The sequence below is a fragment of the Staurois parvus genome, unplaced genomic scaffold, assembly GCF_062004578.1.
Source record: "Staurois parvus isolate SC_StPar_1 unplaced genomic scaffold, SC_StPar_1.0 ptg000560l, whole genome shotgun sequence".
NCBI lineage: Eukaryota > Metazoa > Chordata > Amphibia > Anura > Ranidae > Staurois > Staurois parvus.
Genome location: NW_028318356.1, coordinates 1,479,687 through 1,496,481, shown reverse-complemented (window position 1 = coordinate 1,496,481; position 16,795 = coordinate 1,479,687). Strand labels below are relative to the sequence as shown.

The 16,795-nt window shown below is 39.9% G+C and overlaps 1 protein-coding gene across 1 annotated transcript in view; it reads right to left on the bottom strand.

The window, feature by feature from the left end:
• Positions 1 to 513: 513 nt before the first annotated feature.
• LOC149450910 (complement factor H-like) overlaps positions 514 to 16,795 on the bottom strand; it is a gene marked incomplete at its 3' end in the record, with an annotated part of 293,665 nt that continues 277,383 nt past the window's right edge. The window contains exon 7 of the mRNA XM_089691270.1: positions 514 to 702. Within this exon, the coding sequence (XP_089547396.1) occupies positions 514 to 702 (189 nt within the window). The remainder of the gene's footprint in view (positions 703 to 16,795) is intronic.

The window sequence follows — 16,795 nt, the reverse complement described above, 5'->3', positions numbered from 1 at the left end:
TGATTTACCGATTAACTTCTGTACAACAACCCTGTTGGATTTTTACTGCTCGATCAGCATTGCTGGTTAGTATATTCTGGTGTATTCTGATGGTGGGAAAATCTCCCCACTGTCAGAATACAATAGCTCAGCAGGAGTATTCCCCCATCCACATTGAATGTGTTAATGGGGGAATTCAATTGCTGGTTGAATTAAAAAAAAAAAAAAAACTCCTCATCTATGGGCTGCTAAAGCCAAAATATGTAGTGTTCATACCTCTGAACTCTAATATTTTCTACACTCTTCAGATTAGTTCTAATTCCTATTTCTGTTATACATACTATAAAATATTGGAATATATTATATGTTAGAATTTGTAAATTAAGCATTCTATAAATTGTCTTCATTCCAAACTACAGGACAAAACACCGATCTGGTGTGATAGTAATAGTTATCCTGAATTTTGAAAGGTCACATTTCCAATTCATAAAATGATACATTATTACATAGTACACACATACACTCATTACTTACTGGAACATTTTTCTCCAGAAAATCTGCCATCTGGAAGACATTCAATTTCTCCAGTTGTCTGTCCATCCAAAGTTGTATATCCTGGATGACACTGAAATCTTAATTTGTCTCCTTCTATATATATATATGAACGTGTTCTGAGAAAAATATGTGCATTTACTGAGTTTGCAGATGGAACTTCGCATTTTCCTATAAAAGAGAAAAACAGCACATCAATAGAATATTTTTACATATTACAGCACTTCAAGAGCACCTAAATAAAGTATATATCTCACTACATGATTTGTAGAGGTTAAAGTGATGACATGTTTTGCACTGAAAGCGGAAGTGATATAACATTGCTTTGCTTCTGCTGTGTGATGAGACACCTAGCCAACAGGTGGAAAGCTTTGCTTTTGTCATTCACTGTGTGTGCTGCTAATAATATGGAGTCATGTTACTGCTTACTGAGCTTTAAACTGTTGGTGGTCGCTTAGCTGGTGCCCCTGTGACTGATGCTGCCAATTTGCCATGTTGCGTGGTACCGTATCAAAGGTTATGATGGCATATACAGTTTCTGGGAAAACAATCTAATGAAGCGTGGTTGACATGGTCAACTGACCGAAAGAAACAAAAAAAGGACATTGCGTAGGATTGTGACCCGGAAAAGGAAAACAACTGCTGCAAAAGTAAAGGGGAAAAAATAAGCGAGCGCTAAAAGTCAGTAAGCTGCTAAACACCAAAAGGTACCAAATATACCTCCCAAGTAAACAATAAACATCAGAGTGTAGCGCTATAATAACCTTAATCCTGATAAAAATAAAAAAAATAATAAATAGTAAGCACATACAATAATAAAATGACTCAGTAATAACCTATGAATTGTTTCATTGCAGCCAACTCAATAAGCATAAGTATTATAAATCACAAAGTGAGTTGATCAAAGTGACATGGTGCTTGCATATACAAAATAAAGTGATTCAACAGTGGTGTGATATGTCACTAATCAGTGACTAGCAATGTGCACAGTGCCAGGTATGAATCCAAGATTAAAGTGCGTGGGAGATCGTTACGATCTTCCGGATCCAATAGTCTGATCCAAACAAGTGGTGATAACTCTCAAAGGTGAAAAGACTGCGCACTCACCAGATACACAATCAATCTGAGCATTTAGAGAGATCTCAAAGAACCAGGGGGTCCCTTTAAGGTCTGGTATCCCTCTTTTCCCCGATATCCGCTGCCAGTGATGGTGCGCCTGATCTGTAGATGGTAAGAGCTCCCAAAGAGCTCCAAAAAAAAGGAGGAGGCTAATAGTATGATACCGTTATACCAGAGGGTATTTATTCAAGCCAAAACAGAAGTAAAAACACACTGACCAGTAATGAAGTTCTAAGATGGCCACCGGGACCCACGTGGTGCCGGCGGCTTGACGTCCTAGTGCTGTAGCTCCTCCCTCCTGTATATCCTATCTCATATACATTTCACTTCTGCTCCAGACATGGGTCAGGTGTCACTCATCCTTATATCTCCTTCTCCCCAGGACACAAGTCTAGTTTCACTTATCCTTTTCAGGTAACATTTTTTATTTCTCCTACAGTATGTAATTTGTATTGCCTCCCTATTGCTCTCCTTCCTTCTTTTTGCTCTGCACTTATCTTCCCTGCTTCTACTGTCTCCTAATTGAGTTTCATGCTCTGCCCTCTCTTTGTATCTGAGGTCACCTCACTTATTATTCTCTTCCTCATCTCCCTTCTCCATCTTGGGTCTCCAGCTACTGCCTCCTGATAATTAAATCTTCTGATTGCTCTTTCAAGCCTCTCCACTTAAGCTCCCTTTCTCGATCACAAGACTTTCACCATGTATTCCTGCTATTGTCTCTCTGACCTCTCACACGTCTATTTTCTTCTCCCTTATTCTGCTATCCTGTGGTTTCAATGTGAATGTTGCTGGGTGTGGGAGGTTTTACTGCAGCTCAAAATTGTTTCACTTATTTTTTGTAAGAACTGACAATTAGTTGCTTTGTGTTTTTAAAACTGTTTTTTATTACTATATTGTATATTTACAAATTTTACTATATTGTATATTTGAAAATTAAAACTTTTTTCTATGTAATAAAGCTATCATAACCAAAATTATATTATAGCCACACAGGTGCTTTTTGCATGTGATGGAAAGGAAGTTTACCTCCACATAAAAAAGGCTTCTTTAGATTAAGAGCTATAGAAATGTTAAATTGACTTCCTTAGGAGGAAGCCAACTTCATAGATTGTTTTGAATAAAACTGGATGTATTTCCAAACAAAATATCCTCCACTATTCAAATTCATAATTAATAACGTCAAGGATTATTGATACAGGGAATTTTTAACTGTTCAACACATTCAAAGTGCATTGTGGACGTTAAACAAGATGTTGAATCCTCCTATTTGTTGCATATCTTGTCAATCATAATATAAAGTTGTCCCAACTGTATTGTTCAACGGCCAAACAAGGGAGCCACTAGCTTGCTGAGATTGCCGGAAGACTCCAGGAGCAATTGGACTGTATCTTTCCATATAATTATAGACTTATCTTGCTGATGATAGAATACTCATGTAAGAAGATTCACTGTGATCCAGATTCATTCGCCAGTCCAGGGAGCCACCAGCTAGTTTGAGGTGCCAGAAGACTCCATAGGCAGTTAGGCATAATAGAAAGAAAAAGGATTTTTCCAACATGCGAGGCAAAAGTTGGCAAATACTTGTTATGGAAACCACGGACATAGTAAGGAAAGTTCCAAATAATAAATATCCAGTAATGAAGCAAAAGTGATACTTACCCATCCAATCTCCAGGATGTCCAGGCAGGTTTCCAGCCTTTCTCCCATGTTGCAACCTGCTGTGATGCCTCTCCCTTCCTACCTCCTCAATTCAAGATGAGACCATAGGGCACTCTCTGATACTTCTATGAAGCATTACTACTATAGAGCACAGCCTGGACATCCTGGGACTTTCTTGGTATCACTTTGCTTCATTACTGGATATTTAGTATTTGGAACTTCCCTTACTATGTCATGCTGAGTTCTCACAACGGGGGACAGATGCAGCATTGGACTGATGCTGCATCCAGCTAGGCAAGTATAATTGGGGAAAAAAAAACCAGTCCACTTCTCTTTAAAAAGGGCATTTCCAACAACATTAACAGCATGAAAATGAACTAAAAGGCATCAGATGAAAATTTTTTAAGTGATTCTAAAGGCTGAAGGTTTTTCACCTTCATGCATTCTATGCACTAAGGTAAAAAACCTACAATCTGCAGGTTCCCCACTATCCACTCTTCACAAAGCCCAACCGCTTTCCATCAATGTGAATCCATGAATCATGAAGAGGATTTCTCATAGTGTAGCATTTATTAACCTCTCATAAAAGCATAAAATATAAGAATTGCACTTACAGATGTGGGTGCCTAGTATCTCGGCCCTAATACAATGATCGTGTGTGCACCGCCACTCCACTTGCTGGAATGCAGTGTGCATTCCAATCCCTGGAGCTGGTAATAACGTCAGTACTATACTAGATATGAAGGACGTAAGAGCAGCTTCTACATGTTTCGGCGCTTGGTGTCTCCAGGAAGCTCTAGTCTGCCATTTTCTCAAGGATATATGCATAGTCTACCCTATTCACTGACTGGTCAATTGAATTATTGGTCTCCAAAAACATGGTTTCTCTAAGCTTTCTGGTTTACAGATATTTAACATCAGCTCTATGAGTTAATGTCAAGATTTACATGCAATTATAAATGAATTAAAAAAAAAACCTATACAAATACTTGATTAATATACCCCAAGGATAAATTTAAAAATATGAAAATGGTTTTAATGCCCATTATTATACTAATGTGTAGATATTCATAGACCTAATCCATTACCTCGCATGTTGCCATCTAGTGGTCAAATAAAGACCACTATTTGGGAGATAGATGGATATTTCAATATTAAAAATATTAAACAAAATATAAAAGAAAATTCCAAATTTTGGAAAAACCTTACTATATAAAAAAAAAATCACTTTAGATAGAAATAAAATATAAATTATATGTTAATAAGAGATGAAAAAGGACAAAATGGGGAAAATTTGAAAAAAGTGAAAAAAGTGTGTTTTTAAAAAAAAATGTGAAAAAAACAAGATACAACAGACTATTGTGTGTATAGAATCCTCTCTTCCACCTTCTCCCTCTTGTTGGAGTGTGCGTACACCCTCCAGTGGTCAGCTTACAGCACATGTCCTGAAAAATGCCAACTCCAACAATGGGAATGTATATATTAGAAATTTGTCAAAAAGCAGTTCAAATCAATGTCTATATTTAACCCTTGAGGGGCCAAAGAATGTAATTAATAAATGTATCTCGTCTCTTACCTTGAGATTTTTTTAGTTGGGTCACTTCCTCTCCAGTGTCTGATTATTCTGTCTATACCTATTCTGACTCAGATTGTTGTGATAGCAATTTATCCCTTGTGAGACCTCTCTGCCTAGCCTGTATAAGCAGATATAATCACTGTGGACAATCCTTATCAGATAGCTGAACTCACCAATACTGTGTTCATCCAGAAGTTGCTTTATTCTGTACATGTGAAGCAGGATACAGCAGAATGAATGGTTTCCAGTATTATGCGGTCAAAAGATTATTCTTTCTGTAGTGTGCTATGTAGAATACATGTGTCCCTGTTACATGTGGTCTGTTAGCTGCCACAATGACACAGGAAGTGCTGAACTCAAGAAGGGAGGAGCTTCATATACAAAGGAACTGTGTCATAGATCTCAGGGAGGCAATATAAAACAAATGCATTACCAAATAGGGCCACTGGATGGCAGCATTACTAACTATAGAAATGTCCATAGGAAATGGTACAAAAAATAAACTATATGAATTCTCATGAACATTAACATAATTATTAACTGTGTAACAGCATAATACCAATAAAGGACAAAAGGGTAGGATCTTGGTTATGTGCCACTCTATACCAAATTAAAAAAGAAAAAAGCGCCACTTACAAAAAACACCAAAGTGTCAGCAGCATATCCCACCCAAAATAAATTTTGGCAACAATCCAAATTAAAAGATATGCGCTAATAACAAACTTATACAAAAGTGTATGTCATCATCCAAAAAAACATTAGTGTTTTAAATAAATTATAGTGTCCAAACATAAATTAGTGTCCAAAAAATATATATAAGTGTCCAAAAAAATATATATATCTTCAGTGACTTGAACCAATTGTGAGAAATCCACCACCAAAAGGAGATTAAATAAACTCACCAGAGCTAATGGCTGGTCAGATTATAAACCAGCAACAGCGCTTGTGCTCTGGGAGCAATGAACCCGATGTCCAAATAGATATGGTGATGTTTCAGATACTTCCAGATAATAATCACAGCCAGACAACTTTGCAGCCCAAGCTCTTATGATGAACTTCTCCACTCTCTCATACCTCCATGAGAGCATGCAGTACACTCAGGGACAAAAAAGAGAACATAATGGTGCAATACGTTTTTTTCATTTATCTCTTTATTAAAGAAGGTATAAGGAAACTCACAAACAAGGTGTCCAACAGACACCAGCTTCAATCGCAAAAAAAGGGTTGAGATACAGTTAACGCTCACCGCAGATCTCTCCCATACAGCACAGACCAGCAAGGCTCTCTAACGTCCACATCAAATAGGCTACGCCCGACCGGTTTCGTCACACCGACGTCATCAAGGGGCGGTACAGATGGGAACGTCAGACAGCTCTTATAAATACCACCCTTCATCTACATAGTTTTAACACCCAGCCAAAAGAGGTGGATTTTTTTCCCGATTTGAAGGGATTTGTTCATTGTAACAGGTGTAAAGCATGTAGAACGATAAATAGATCGAATAAAATAAAGAGGAAGAAATTTATTTCAAATATAACTAAGAAAGAATATAAGATCGAACAACTTATTTCGTGTAATTCCTCTCATGTGATTTATGTTTTGGAATGCCCGTGTCATTTTCAGTACGTTGGAAGAACAGGGAGACAGTTGAAGACTAGGATAAATGAACATTTGAACAATATAAAGAGAGGGTTTGACAAACATAGTGTTTCAAGACATTTTAAATTAAGACACAATAGTGATCCGAGTTTAGCGACATTTTATGGAATTGAGAGAGTAAAAAGTCATTGGAGGGGTTCAGATCTGATTAAAGAAATATCAAAAAAGGAGACTTTTTGGATATATGAATTGGAGTCTTTAGTACCAAGAGGTTTAAACATAGATATTGATTTAAATTGTTTTTTGACTAATTTTTAAGATAAATATTTTAAAATATTGCTTACATGTAGTGATTGTTATATATAGTTTATTTTAATTTGGTTTATATTTTTATAAAATTTTACATTTTTTAAATTTTTTTGTGTATGAGAAGAGTTGTGCTTTAAGTTCTGTGCATGGCCCTTTAAGGGTTTTTCTGTGGTTTGAAGAGCCATGCACAGGATGGTATATATTGCTTTTCTGCATATATTTATGTTTTTATATTTATATTTTTTTGTGGGTGATTTTGAAGGAGAACGATATTGTGCAGATTCAAACCTGCAGGGTATATATATTTAGCTTTTTTGTTTATATAATAGAGTATATGTATAATTAAATTGGGAAACACCTGTTCTAGCCGGCGTGATTAAGGAGACTAGGAATGCAGTGATTGGCTGGGTGTTAAAACTATGTAGATGAAGGGTGGTATTTATAAGAGCTGTCTGACGTTCCCATCTGTACCGCCCCTTGATGACGTCGGTGTGACGAAACCGGTTGGGCTTAGCCTATTTGATGTGGACGTTAGAGAGCCTTGCTGGTCTGTGCTGTATGGGAGAGATCTGCGGTGAGCGTTAACTGTATCTCAACCCTTTTTTTGCGATTGAAGCTGGTGTCTGTTGGACACCTTGTTTGTGAGTTTCCTTATACCTTTTTTTAATAAAGAAATAAATGAAAAAAACGTATTGCACCATTATGTTCTCTTTTTTGTCCCTGAGTGTACTGCATGCTCTCATGGAGGTATGAGAAAGAGTGGAGAAGTTCATCATAAGAGCTTGGGCTGCAAAGTTGTTTGGCTGTGATTATTATCTGGAAGTATCTGAAACATCACCATATCTATTTGGACATCGGGTTCATTGCTCCCAGAGCACAAGCGCTGTTGCTGGTTTATAATCTGACCAGCCATTAGCTCTGGTGAGTTTATTTAATCTCCTTTGGTGGTGGATTTCTCACAATTGGTTCAAGTCACTGAAGATATATATATTTTTTTGGACACTTATATATATATTTTGGACACTAATTTATGTTTGGACACTATAATTTATTTAAAACACTAATGTTTTTTTGGATGATGACATACACTTTTGTATAAGTTTGTTATTAGCGCATATCTTTTAATTTGGATTATGTGCCACTCTAAAATGGTTTGATAAACTATGTTTTTTTTATAGTCAGTCAGTGTTTATATTATTAAAATGCTCCTCAATGTGTTTAGATAGCTTTCCATTTCTGCGTCCAGTGTAATACAGTCCACATGGGCAAGTTAAGACATATTTACTATCACATGCAATTAAATTTTTTACATCATCTTTTACCTGATGTTGAATAAAATTTGGGTGTAAATCTGTTTTTATCTCTTGTTATTTTTCAGGCCTCGGATCTCTTGCATGTAAAAACAAAACCAAAAAATTTTCTTTCCAAGAAAGTATTCTTAGGGGCATTTATTGTGTTTTTGGCTATAATGTTTCTTAGCCCTGGAGCGCTTTTAAAAATAAGAGTTTTTTTTTTGTAAAATGTTTTTGAGGGAGTTGTCCCATAGTAGTATTGCCAATATTTCCTGATGCTATTTTCAACCTCCCTATATTGTATATTATAACCAGTTACAAAGGCCATATCAAATTTTTCCTTTTTTCCTTTCCTGTTTGGTTCACAATCTCTCTCTATCCATTCCTCTTACCAGGTCCCGAATTCTAATTCTTTCTTGTACCCCTTTTCTATAAATCTTTCCATTAACATGTTTGATTGAGCCATAAAATCCTCATCTCGCTGACAATTACGTTTAATCCGCATGAACTGTCCCTTTGGGATGGCTCTCACCAATCCTGGGAGGTGGCAGCTCCTGATGGATATATATCTGTTCCTGTTTGTTTCTTTTAAATGGGTATGCGTAAGAAGCAGTGGTCCTTCTTTCCAAATCTCAAGAGCTTAAAAATGCACCATCCCATCACTAATGGTGCTGGTAAATGTAATGCCATATTGGTTAATGTTTAACCCTTGCAAGAACAATTTTAAATCTTCCTTTTCTCTCTACCAAATAATAACAATGTACAGTGGGGCAAAAAAGTATTTAGTCAGCCACGAGTTGTGCAAGTTCTCCCACTTAAAAAGATGAGAGAGGCCTGTAATTGGCATCATAGGTAGACCTCAACTATGAGAGACAAAATGAGAAAAAAAAACAATCACATTGACTGATTTGGAAAGAATTTATTTGCAAATTATGGTGGAAAATAAGTATTTGGTCAATATGAAAAGTTCATCTCAATACTTTGTTATATATCCTTTGTTGGCAATGACAGAGGTCAAACGTTTCCTGTAAGTCTTCACAAGGTTGGCACACACTGTTGCTGGTATGTTGGCCCATTCCTCCATGCAGATCTCCTCTAGAGCAGTGATGTTTTAGGGCTGTCGCTGGGCAACACAGACTTTCAACTCCCTCCAAAAAGGTTTTCTATGGGGTTGAGATCTGGAGACTGGCTAGGCCACTCCAGGACCTTGAAATGTTTCTTACGAAGCCACTCCTTCATTGCCCGGGCAGTATGTTTGGGATCATTGTCATGTTGGAAGTCCCAGCCACGTTTCATCTTCAATGCCCTTGCTGATAGGAGGTTTGCACTCAAAATCTCACCATACATGGCCCCATTCATTCTGTCCTGTACATGGATCAGTCGTCCTGGTCCCTTTGCGGAGAAACAGCCACAAAGCATGATGTTGCCACCCCCATGCTTCACAGTAGGTATGGTGTTCTTTGGATGCAACTCAGCATTCTCTCTCCTCCAAACACGACGAGTTGTGTTTCTACCAAACAGTTCTATGTTGGTTTCATCTGACCATATGACATTCTCCCAATCCTCTTCTGGATCATCCAAATGCTCTCTAGCAAACTTCAGACGGGCCCGGACATGTACTGGCTTAAGCAGGGGGACACGTCTGGCACTGTAGGATCTGAGTCCCTGGCGGCGTAGTGTTACTGATGGTAGCCTTTGTTACGTTGGTCCCAGCTCTCTGCAGGTCATTCACTAGGTCCCCCCATGTGGTCCTGGGATTTTTGCTCACCGTTCTTGTGATCATTTTGACCCCACGGGGTGAGATCTTGCGTGGAGCCCCAGATCGAGGGAGATTATCAGTGATCTTGTATGTCTTCCATTTTCTAATTATTGCTCCCACAGTTGATTTGTTCACACCAAGCTGCTTGCCTATTGCAGATTCAGTCTTCCCAGCCTGGTGCAGGGCTACAATTTTGTTTCTGGTGTCCTTCGACAGCTCTTTGGTCTTCACCATAGTGGAGTTTGACTGTTTGAGGTTGCGGACAGGTGTCTTTTATACTGATAACAAGTTCAAACAGGTGCCATTGATACAGGTAATGACTGCAGGACAGAGGAGCCTCTTAAAGAAGAAGGTACAGGTCTGTGAGAGCCAGAAATCTTGCTTGTTTGTAGGGGACCAAATACTTATTTTCCACCATAATTTGCAAATAAATTCTTTCCAAATCAGCCAATGTGATTGTCTGGATTTTTTTTCTCATTTTGACCCTCATAGTTCAGGTCTACCTATGATGCCAATTACAGGCCTCTCTCATCTTTTTAAGTGGGAGAACTTGCACAATTGGTGGCTGACTAAATACTTTTTTGCCCCAATGTATATGTATTTTATATAATGTAAGTTGGGGCTGCATTTTAGAAAAATCTCCCCCCCATCCAGGAAGATATTGTCAACACTCAGCACATATCTTGCTCCCATTGCCACACCTTTAAACTTTATTATATAAAAAAAAAAAAAAAAAAAAAAAAAAAAAAAACACCTTACTTTCATTCCAAAAGTAATTGTTTGCCATTCACTTCTCCAAACCTAAGAAAATTTTATTTGGGTTTTTTGTGCTGGATAGTGTTTTTAAGGCCCATTCAGTGGTCTTCAGCCCATCTTTCTGTTTGATGTTGATGTAGAGAGACTCTACATGCACCGTTGCCAAGAGAGTGTTGGCCTCTTTGTCCAAAATCTTCTTTTGTCCTTTCAGACCCAAAAGTTCTAATTTTTCTTTAAGTCTTTTTTGTTGAGTCACCTGATAATCTTACATAAGTTTCCCTATCAATAACCTGGCCATTTCTTCTCATAATCCTCTTTCAAAATGATCACTCCTTTCCTTGCTTCCAGGGCTTTGATCCCTTCCCAAATATTATTTCCCTTCTATTTAGACACTGGCAGGTTTTTTGACTTCCTCTTGAACCATGTTTTTAAAAACCACTATATATTGATATGATGTAGATTTAGGGTTACAAGTGGATCTATTTTTTTAATCCACTGTGGGTTAAGTATGTTTGTATATTTGTATTCTTGTTTTGATTCTTTTCTAAAAAAAAGTAAAAATATTTAACTTTCTAGAAAATGTTTCTAGGTCTATGAATATCTCAAACTTGTCTAAAAATTTTAGTTGGGGCAAACTTTAATCCCTCATTTAAAACTTGTACTTCTTCCTCTGTAAAACTGAACTTCCATTAAATTAAAAATCCCTGACAGTATATTTCCCTTTTTCTCCTCCCCCCCTCTGCACCCTCTTTTTTCTTCTTGTGTTGATGTTCTCTGGGGGTACTGCTGCTGGTGATGATCCCAACTCAGGGTCATTCCCCCATATAATTGCCTCCGGCTTGACCCCTATAGAGTCTGCCAGAGGGACGACCCCTATAGCCTGATGATGTTTAACCTCCCTAGCGGTCTGATTATGTCAATATTTCTGTGCTCAAAGCAGTACATTTTTTTTGCATGGAAATGTTTTTTTATTGTAGGCTTGTAATTTTTAGGAATAACGCACTGAAATCTGTCCGAACAACAGTCTAGTAAACATCCCGAGTATGATAAAATTTGAGACACGAAATCATAAATATAATAAATCATAAAAAAATAAATTTAATTCAATATAATCAAACCAAAAACACTGAAATTTGAAAAAGAGCCCAAGTTCGCACATCGCTGAGCTTAGTCGCAAAATCGTTTTCAGTGTCTGATGACGAATTTCACCACGAATCATTACACAGGTCTGCAAAAAAATTTCTCAAGAGCTGTTTTGGTTATTCCACGTAATCTTTATGTAAATTGGTGCGCTGAATCTGAAAATGACCTCCATTTTGTCATAGGACATCACGTTTCCTGACAATTTAGGTAACTATGTTAAATAAGGCAATACCTCAAAATAGATGGAAATAGACTTATAATATTAAAGTTTTATTACAATTTTCTTATGAAAATCCTTTTTTGAACTGAAATGAGCTCACCTACACACACTAAACTTGATTCTTCTTCCCTATGAGGCTCCTCTTGGTGCATTTACGCTTGTGAGTAGCATCTGGAATGTCTCTCTGAAGCATCCAACAGTAGTCTGCCATCATTGTAATGCTCCATTTTCCCTGATATCTCCTTTCCATCTCTTTAATGTCTTGGTGGAATCGTTCACCTTGTTCCTCACTCACAGCTCCCAAATTCTCAGGAAAGTAGTCAAGGTGGGACTGGAGGAAATGCACTTTCAAACTCATCAGGCAACCTAAAGCTTGAAATGCTTTCAGCATTCGTCCGACGATCTTTTTGTGGCGAGGATCTTTGTTATTGCCTAAAATTTTCTGTACGACTTCTTTAAATGCAATCCACCCTTCTTTTTGAGGATCCATCATAGTATTGACAAACTCTTGATCAACTATAAGCCTTCTAATGTCTGGTCCGACGATCACACCTTCCTTCAATTTTGCCTCCGACAGGCCTGGAAACTTGGTGACCAAGTATTTGAAGCATTCTCCATCTCTTGGAAGTGATTTTACGAATTGCTTCATCAATCCCAATTTTATGTGGAGAGGTGGTAGAAGAACTTTATGGGGAGGTACCAAAGTTTTTTTCACCGACTGTTAGCACTCTCGGCTGCCAACTCTTCTTAGTCCAGTGATTTTGTCGGTCTCGACTGTCCCATAGACACAGAAAACAAGGGTATTTGGTATACCCAGCTTGTTGCTCGAGCAGCATGCACAAGACCTTAAAGTCCCCACACACTTGCCAACCATGGTCTTCATATTTAAGTTTCCGAAGAACCGGGAAATTGGGCCTGTTGGAAGCATTTTAAAACCACCCCTACCTACCACCTACTAATGCAGCAATGATTGACTAGACCTATTCTGACACTGGGGAATGTTCTCTTTTCTGAGATACCTCTCGATCTATGCCTAGATATACCTTTGTCCTTCACCAAGGCGTGCTCCTTTGGAACTTGTATCCGCATATTACCCAGTTGACTGTCTTGATTCGCACCATGGCTTCAACTATAAGCTGATATTTCTATTGTGACGCGTTTCACATGTTGAAAGCCACCTACCTGCAAGAGTATACTCCCCCCCCCTTTTTCCGTTTTACCATACCATAAGCCCTCCCTCCCCACCTCTCCCCCCCCCTTTTTTTTCCCTCTTTTCTCTTTCTTCCTTCTCCCTTTCTATATACTTACGTTATCACCAAGTTACTCTACTTAACTAATCCTCTTTCTACCTGATCTTTAGTTCTCGCCTGTGTTCTACTCATCTTCGTACCATAACCAATACAGAATGCTGCATCTCAAACAGACGCATTATGCTCCATAACACTTACACTTCCAATTCTTGGACACGAGAAACAGATCTAAGGCTTCCATAGATGCTGCTCATATTCGATATCACACACTTCCCTGACAGAAAATCCTGCTCAACGGTCAAAAGACAATATATCTCCTAACTCGTTTCTTATTTGTGGTACATTTCCTGGATTGTAATATGTTGATAAAATGTTTTACAAAGTTATGTTTTGTATTGCTCGTTATGCTTTGACCCGTCTGACACGGGAGTCGACATACAGTAATCTGTCCGATTTTGGATTCATGTCTGTATATGTATTGTTATGCCTAATTTCTTCTAATAAAAATCTTTTTTGGAAAAAGTTTACGAAGAACCAATTCCAAGTTCTCGTAGGTTTCTGTAATGATCCACCTGGCGGTACCTCTGGCAGTCCACCGGACAGGATTCCTCAGAGCGCGGAGTCTAAGTCCCGGTCTACTTGTTCACCAGGGCCCCTGATGGTGGGGATGGACTTGGAGCAGACCAGGACCAGGTCACGACCTCAGTACTCCCACCCGTGGCAGAGGGGTCCGCAGGGAATATCTACAAGAGGAGAGCCTGATGTGAAGAGGCCAAACGGGCCCGAGCAGGATGGACGGATGGAGGAATGATAATTTCGTGGTCAGACAGGCCGGGTCGTTACCGTGGGAGCAGCGATGTACAAGGCGGCAGGCAGAGGAGAGTCGGGTCACACACAGGGTCAATACCAGAGTTTCAGATCCAATAGGGGCAATCCAAAGAGGTCAGGCAAGCCAGGGGTCAGGGCAGGAGAATACAGCAAGTCAGAGGCAATCCGAGTCAGCAACAGTCAATCTACACAGGAACAGAAGCAGGGGAACACAGGATAGACCTAACGGCAACCAGTGTCAGTGCAGGGCATCTTTAAATACCGCGCCCTGCGCTGTCATTGGTGCCCGGCGCGCACCCGCGGCACCCAGTGCGCATGCGCAAGTTCCCCTCCACCGCAGCCGGCCAGGAACTAGCGCCCGTAGCCCGGCGCGAGCCAGCAAACAGTGCATGCGCCAGATCGGATGCCACGGCGGACCCCGACAGTTTCCTTCAAGTGTACGGAATGACCTACAGGTATGGAAGAGTAAAAACCACCGTTGTGAAGTAAAACTGCTTTGAGACTTTTTTTCAAGAATCTATAAAAAGACGCCATTGCTCTGAATCATATTGCATTTTAAATTGACCCATCAGACCTTCGACATCGATGCAATAAACCAACTTGTCTTCCTGGTCGAAGTAAGGAACGAACTCCTTTTCACGATGTCTGAACCATGAAGATGACACTCCTGGCAACAATAAATACCTGTTTTTCAGCCTTGATCCGAGTAACTCAGCAGCATCTTTGAGAAGATTCAAGTCTCTTACCAAATCATTCATCTCCTCCTGAGAAAACAATTTTGGTCTTGTATCATCTTCAAAGTCAGAACTTGATTCATCATTTGGTTCAGGTATGATTTCACCTTCATCGGAGCTAGGTATCTCTTTCAAGGTAGCAGGGGGTTTGGGTACTGGTATATCTGTGCCATGGGGGATGGGACAATTGCTGAGTGAAGATTGGGGTATGAAATGGAATGCTTCCATTTGGAATTAAACCCTTTCACATTGCATGAACAAAAAGTAACAGTCGTCACTATGGTTCTTTTGCTCTCGACATACCATAGGAATCCCATAACGGAAAGATTTTTTCTTACTCTTGAACCAGTTTCGGAGGTCAACACACTGTTTGCACACTTTATGAGGCACCCAAACTTCATCTTGATCTCCAATTTTTAGTCCAAAGTATGCTAAGTATACTATTTTCACAAAGTCTCTAATATTCTGCTGTTGCTTCAACACTGTATATTCACCACAGATGAAACAGAAACTGTCTGGCGAATTAATACACTTTCGGAGCCATAACTGACAGCACCTGTGGAAGTGAGCTCTTAATAGCTTGGGGTTCCCCAGGGCGCGGAGTCTAAGCCCCAGCCTGCTTGTTCACCATAGCCCCTGATGGTGGGGATGGACTTGCAGCAGGCTGGGACCAGGTCGCGGCCCCCAGGTACACCCAGCTGAGGTAGAAGAGACCGCTAGCAGGAGCAGAGTACGATGGGAGTACACTCAGGAAATCCAGTAGGCTAGCCGAGGTCAGAACAGGCGGAAGACAGGCAATGTCAGGAACGAAGCCAAGGTCAGTACACGGATAGACAATATAGGAGGAATGTCAGGGACAAGCCGGGGTCAGTACACAGATATACTAGAACGGATTCTCAAAGGACCACAGGGGAGCTCAGACAACAAACGTTGCTCAGGCAAAGTGAGACAGACTGAGCATGTCTAAATAGACAGGCCAACTAGGAGGCAGGCCAGGAAGTGATGAAAGGGAAGCACATAAAACCCAGGGAATAGCAGATGACACCCATAGGTGAGCACAGAGAAACACATTTGAAAGAACAGCAAGGAGGTAAGACAAAACAAACAAGAGGCTGCAGGCTAACTTGTGACAGTACCCCCCCCCCCCCTTACGAGGTCTCCCCACTTTTTTAGGGCCAGGCTTAAGGGGAAACTTCCAATGAAAAAATTCCACCAGACGGGGAGCAGAAACATCAGAAGGAATCCAACACCTCTCCTCAGGACCATATCCCTTGCAGTCAATAAGATACAAGAGCTTCCCTCTGATGAACTTAGAATCCAAGATTTGCTTGACTTCATACTGATCCGAAGTACTCGCTATTGGGGAAGGATGACGATGAGGACGGGAAAACCTGTTGATAATATAGGGTCTCAGAAGAGAAACATGGAAAACATTAGGGATTCTCAGATGTGAAGGGAGGCACAGTTTGAAAGCAACAGGATTGACCTGGCTGAGAATGGTAAATGGACCAATGAAACGAGGACCAAATTTCATAGAGCGTACTCGTAGACGGATATTCTTGGTAGAGAGCCAAGCCTTGTCACCAGGGAGAAATTTGGGACTTACGCGGCGATGATGATCTGCAGCCGTTTTGTACTTGGAAGCTGCCAGATGTAAATTCTTGGAAACCTCTGCCCAGATGGAATTGAAGGATCGTTGTTTATCTGCAGCCACGGGAACCGTAGAAGAGATAGGAATAGGAAATGGCACCGAAGGATGATGACCATACACCGTGAAAAAGGGGGACTCGCCAGTACTGGTACGGTTATTAAGGGCAAACTCAGCACATGGCAGAAGGTCTACCCAATCATCCTGATGGGCCGAAATGAAGGCACGAATATAGCGTTCCACGTTTTGGTTGACTCTTTCGGTTTGGCCAGTAGACTGCAGATGGAAGGCTGAAGAGAAATCCAACTCTACTCCGAAGGATGTGGCTAGAGCCCTCCAGAAGCAAGCTGTAAATTGAACCCCTCTATCTGA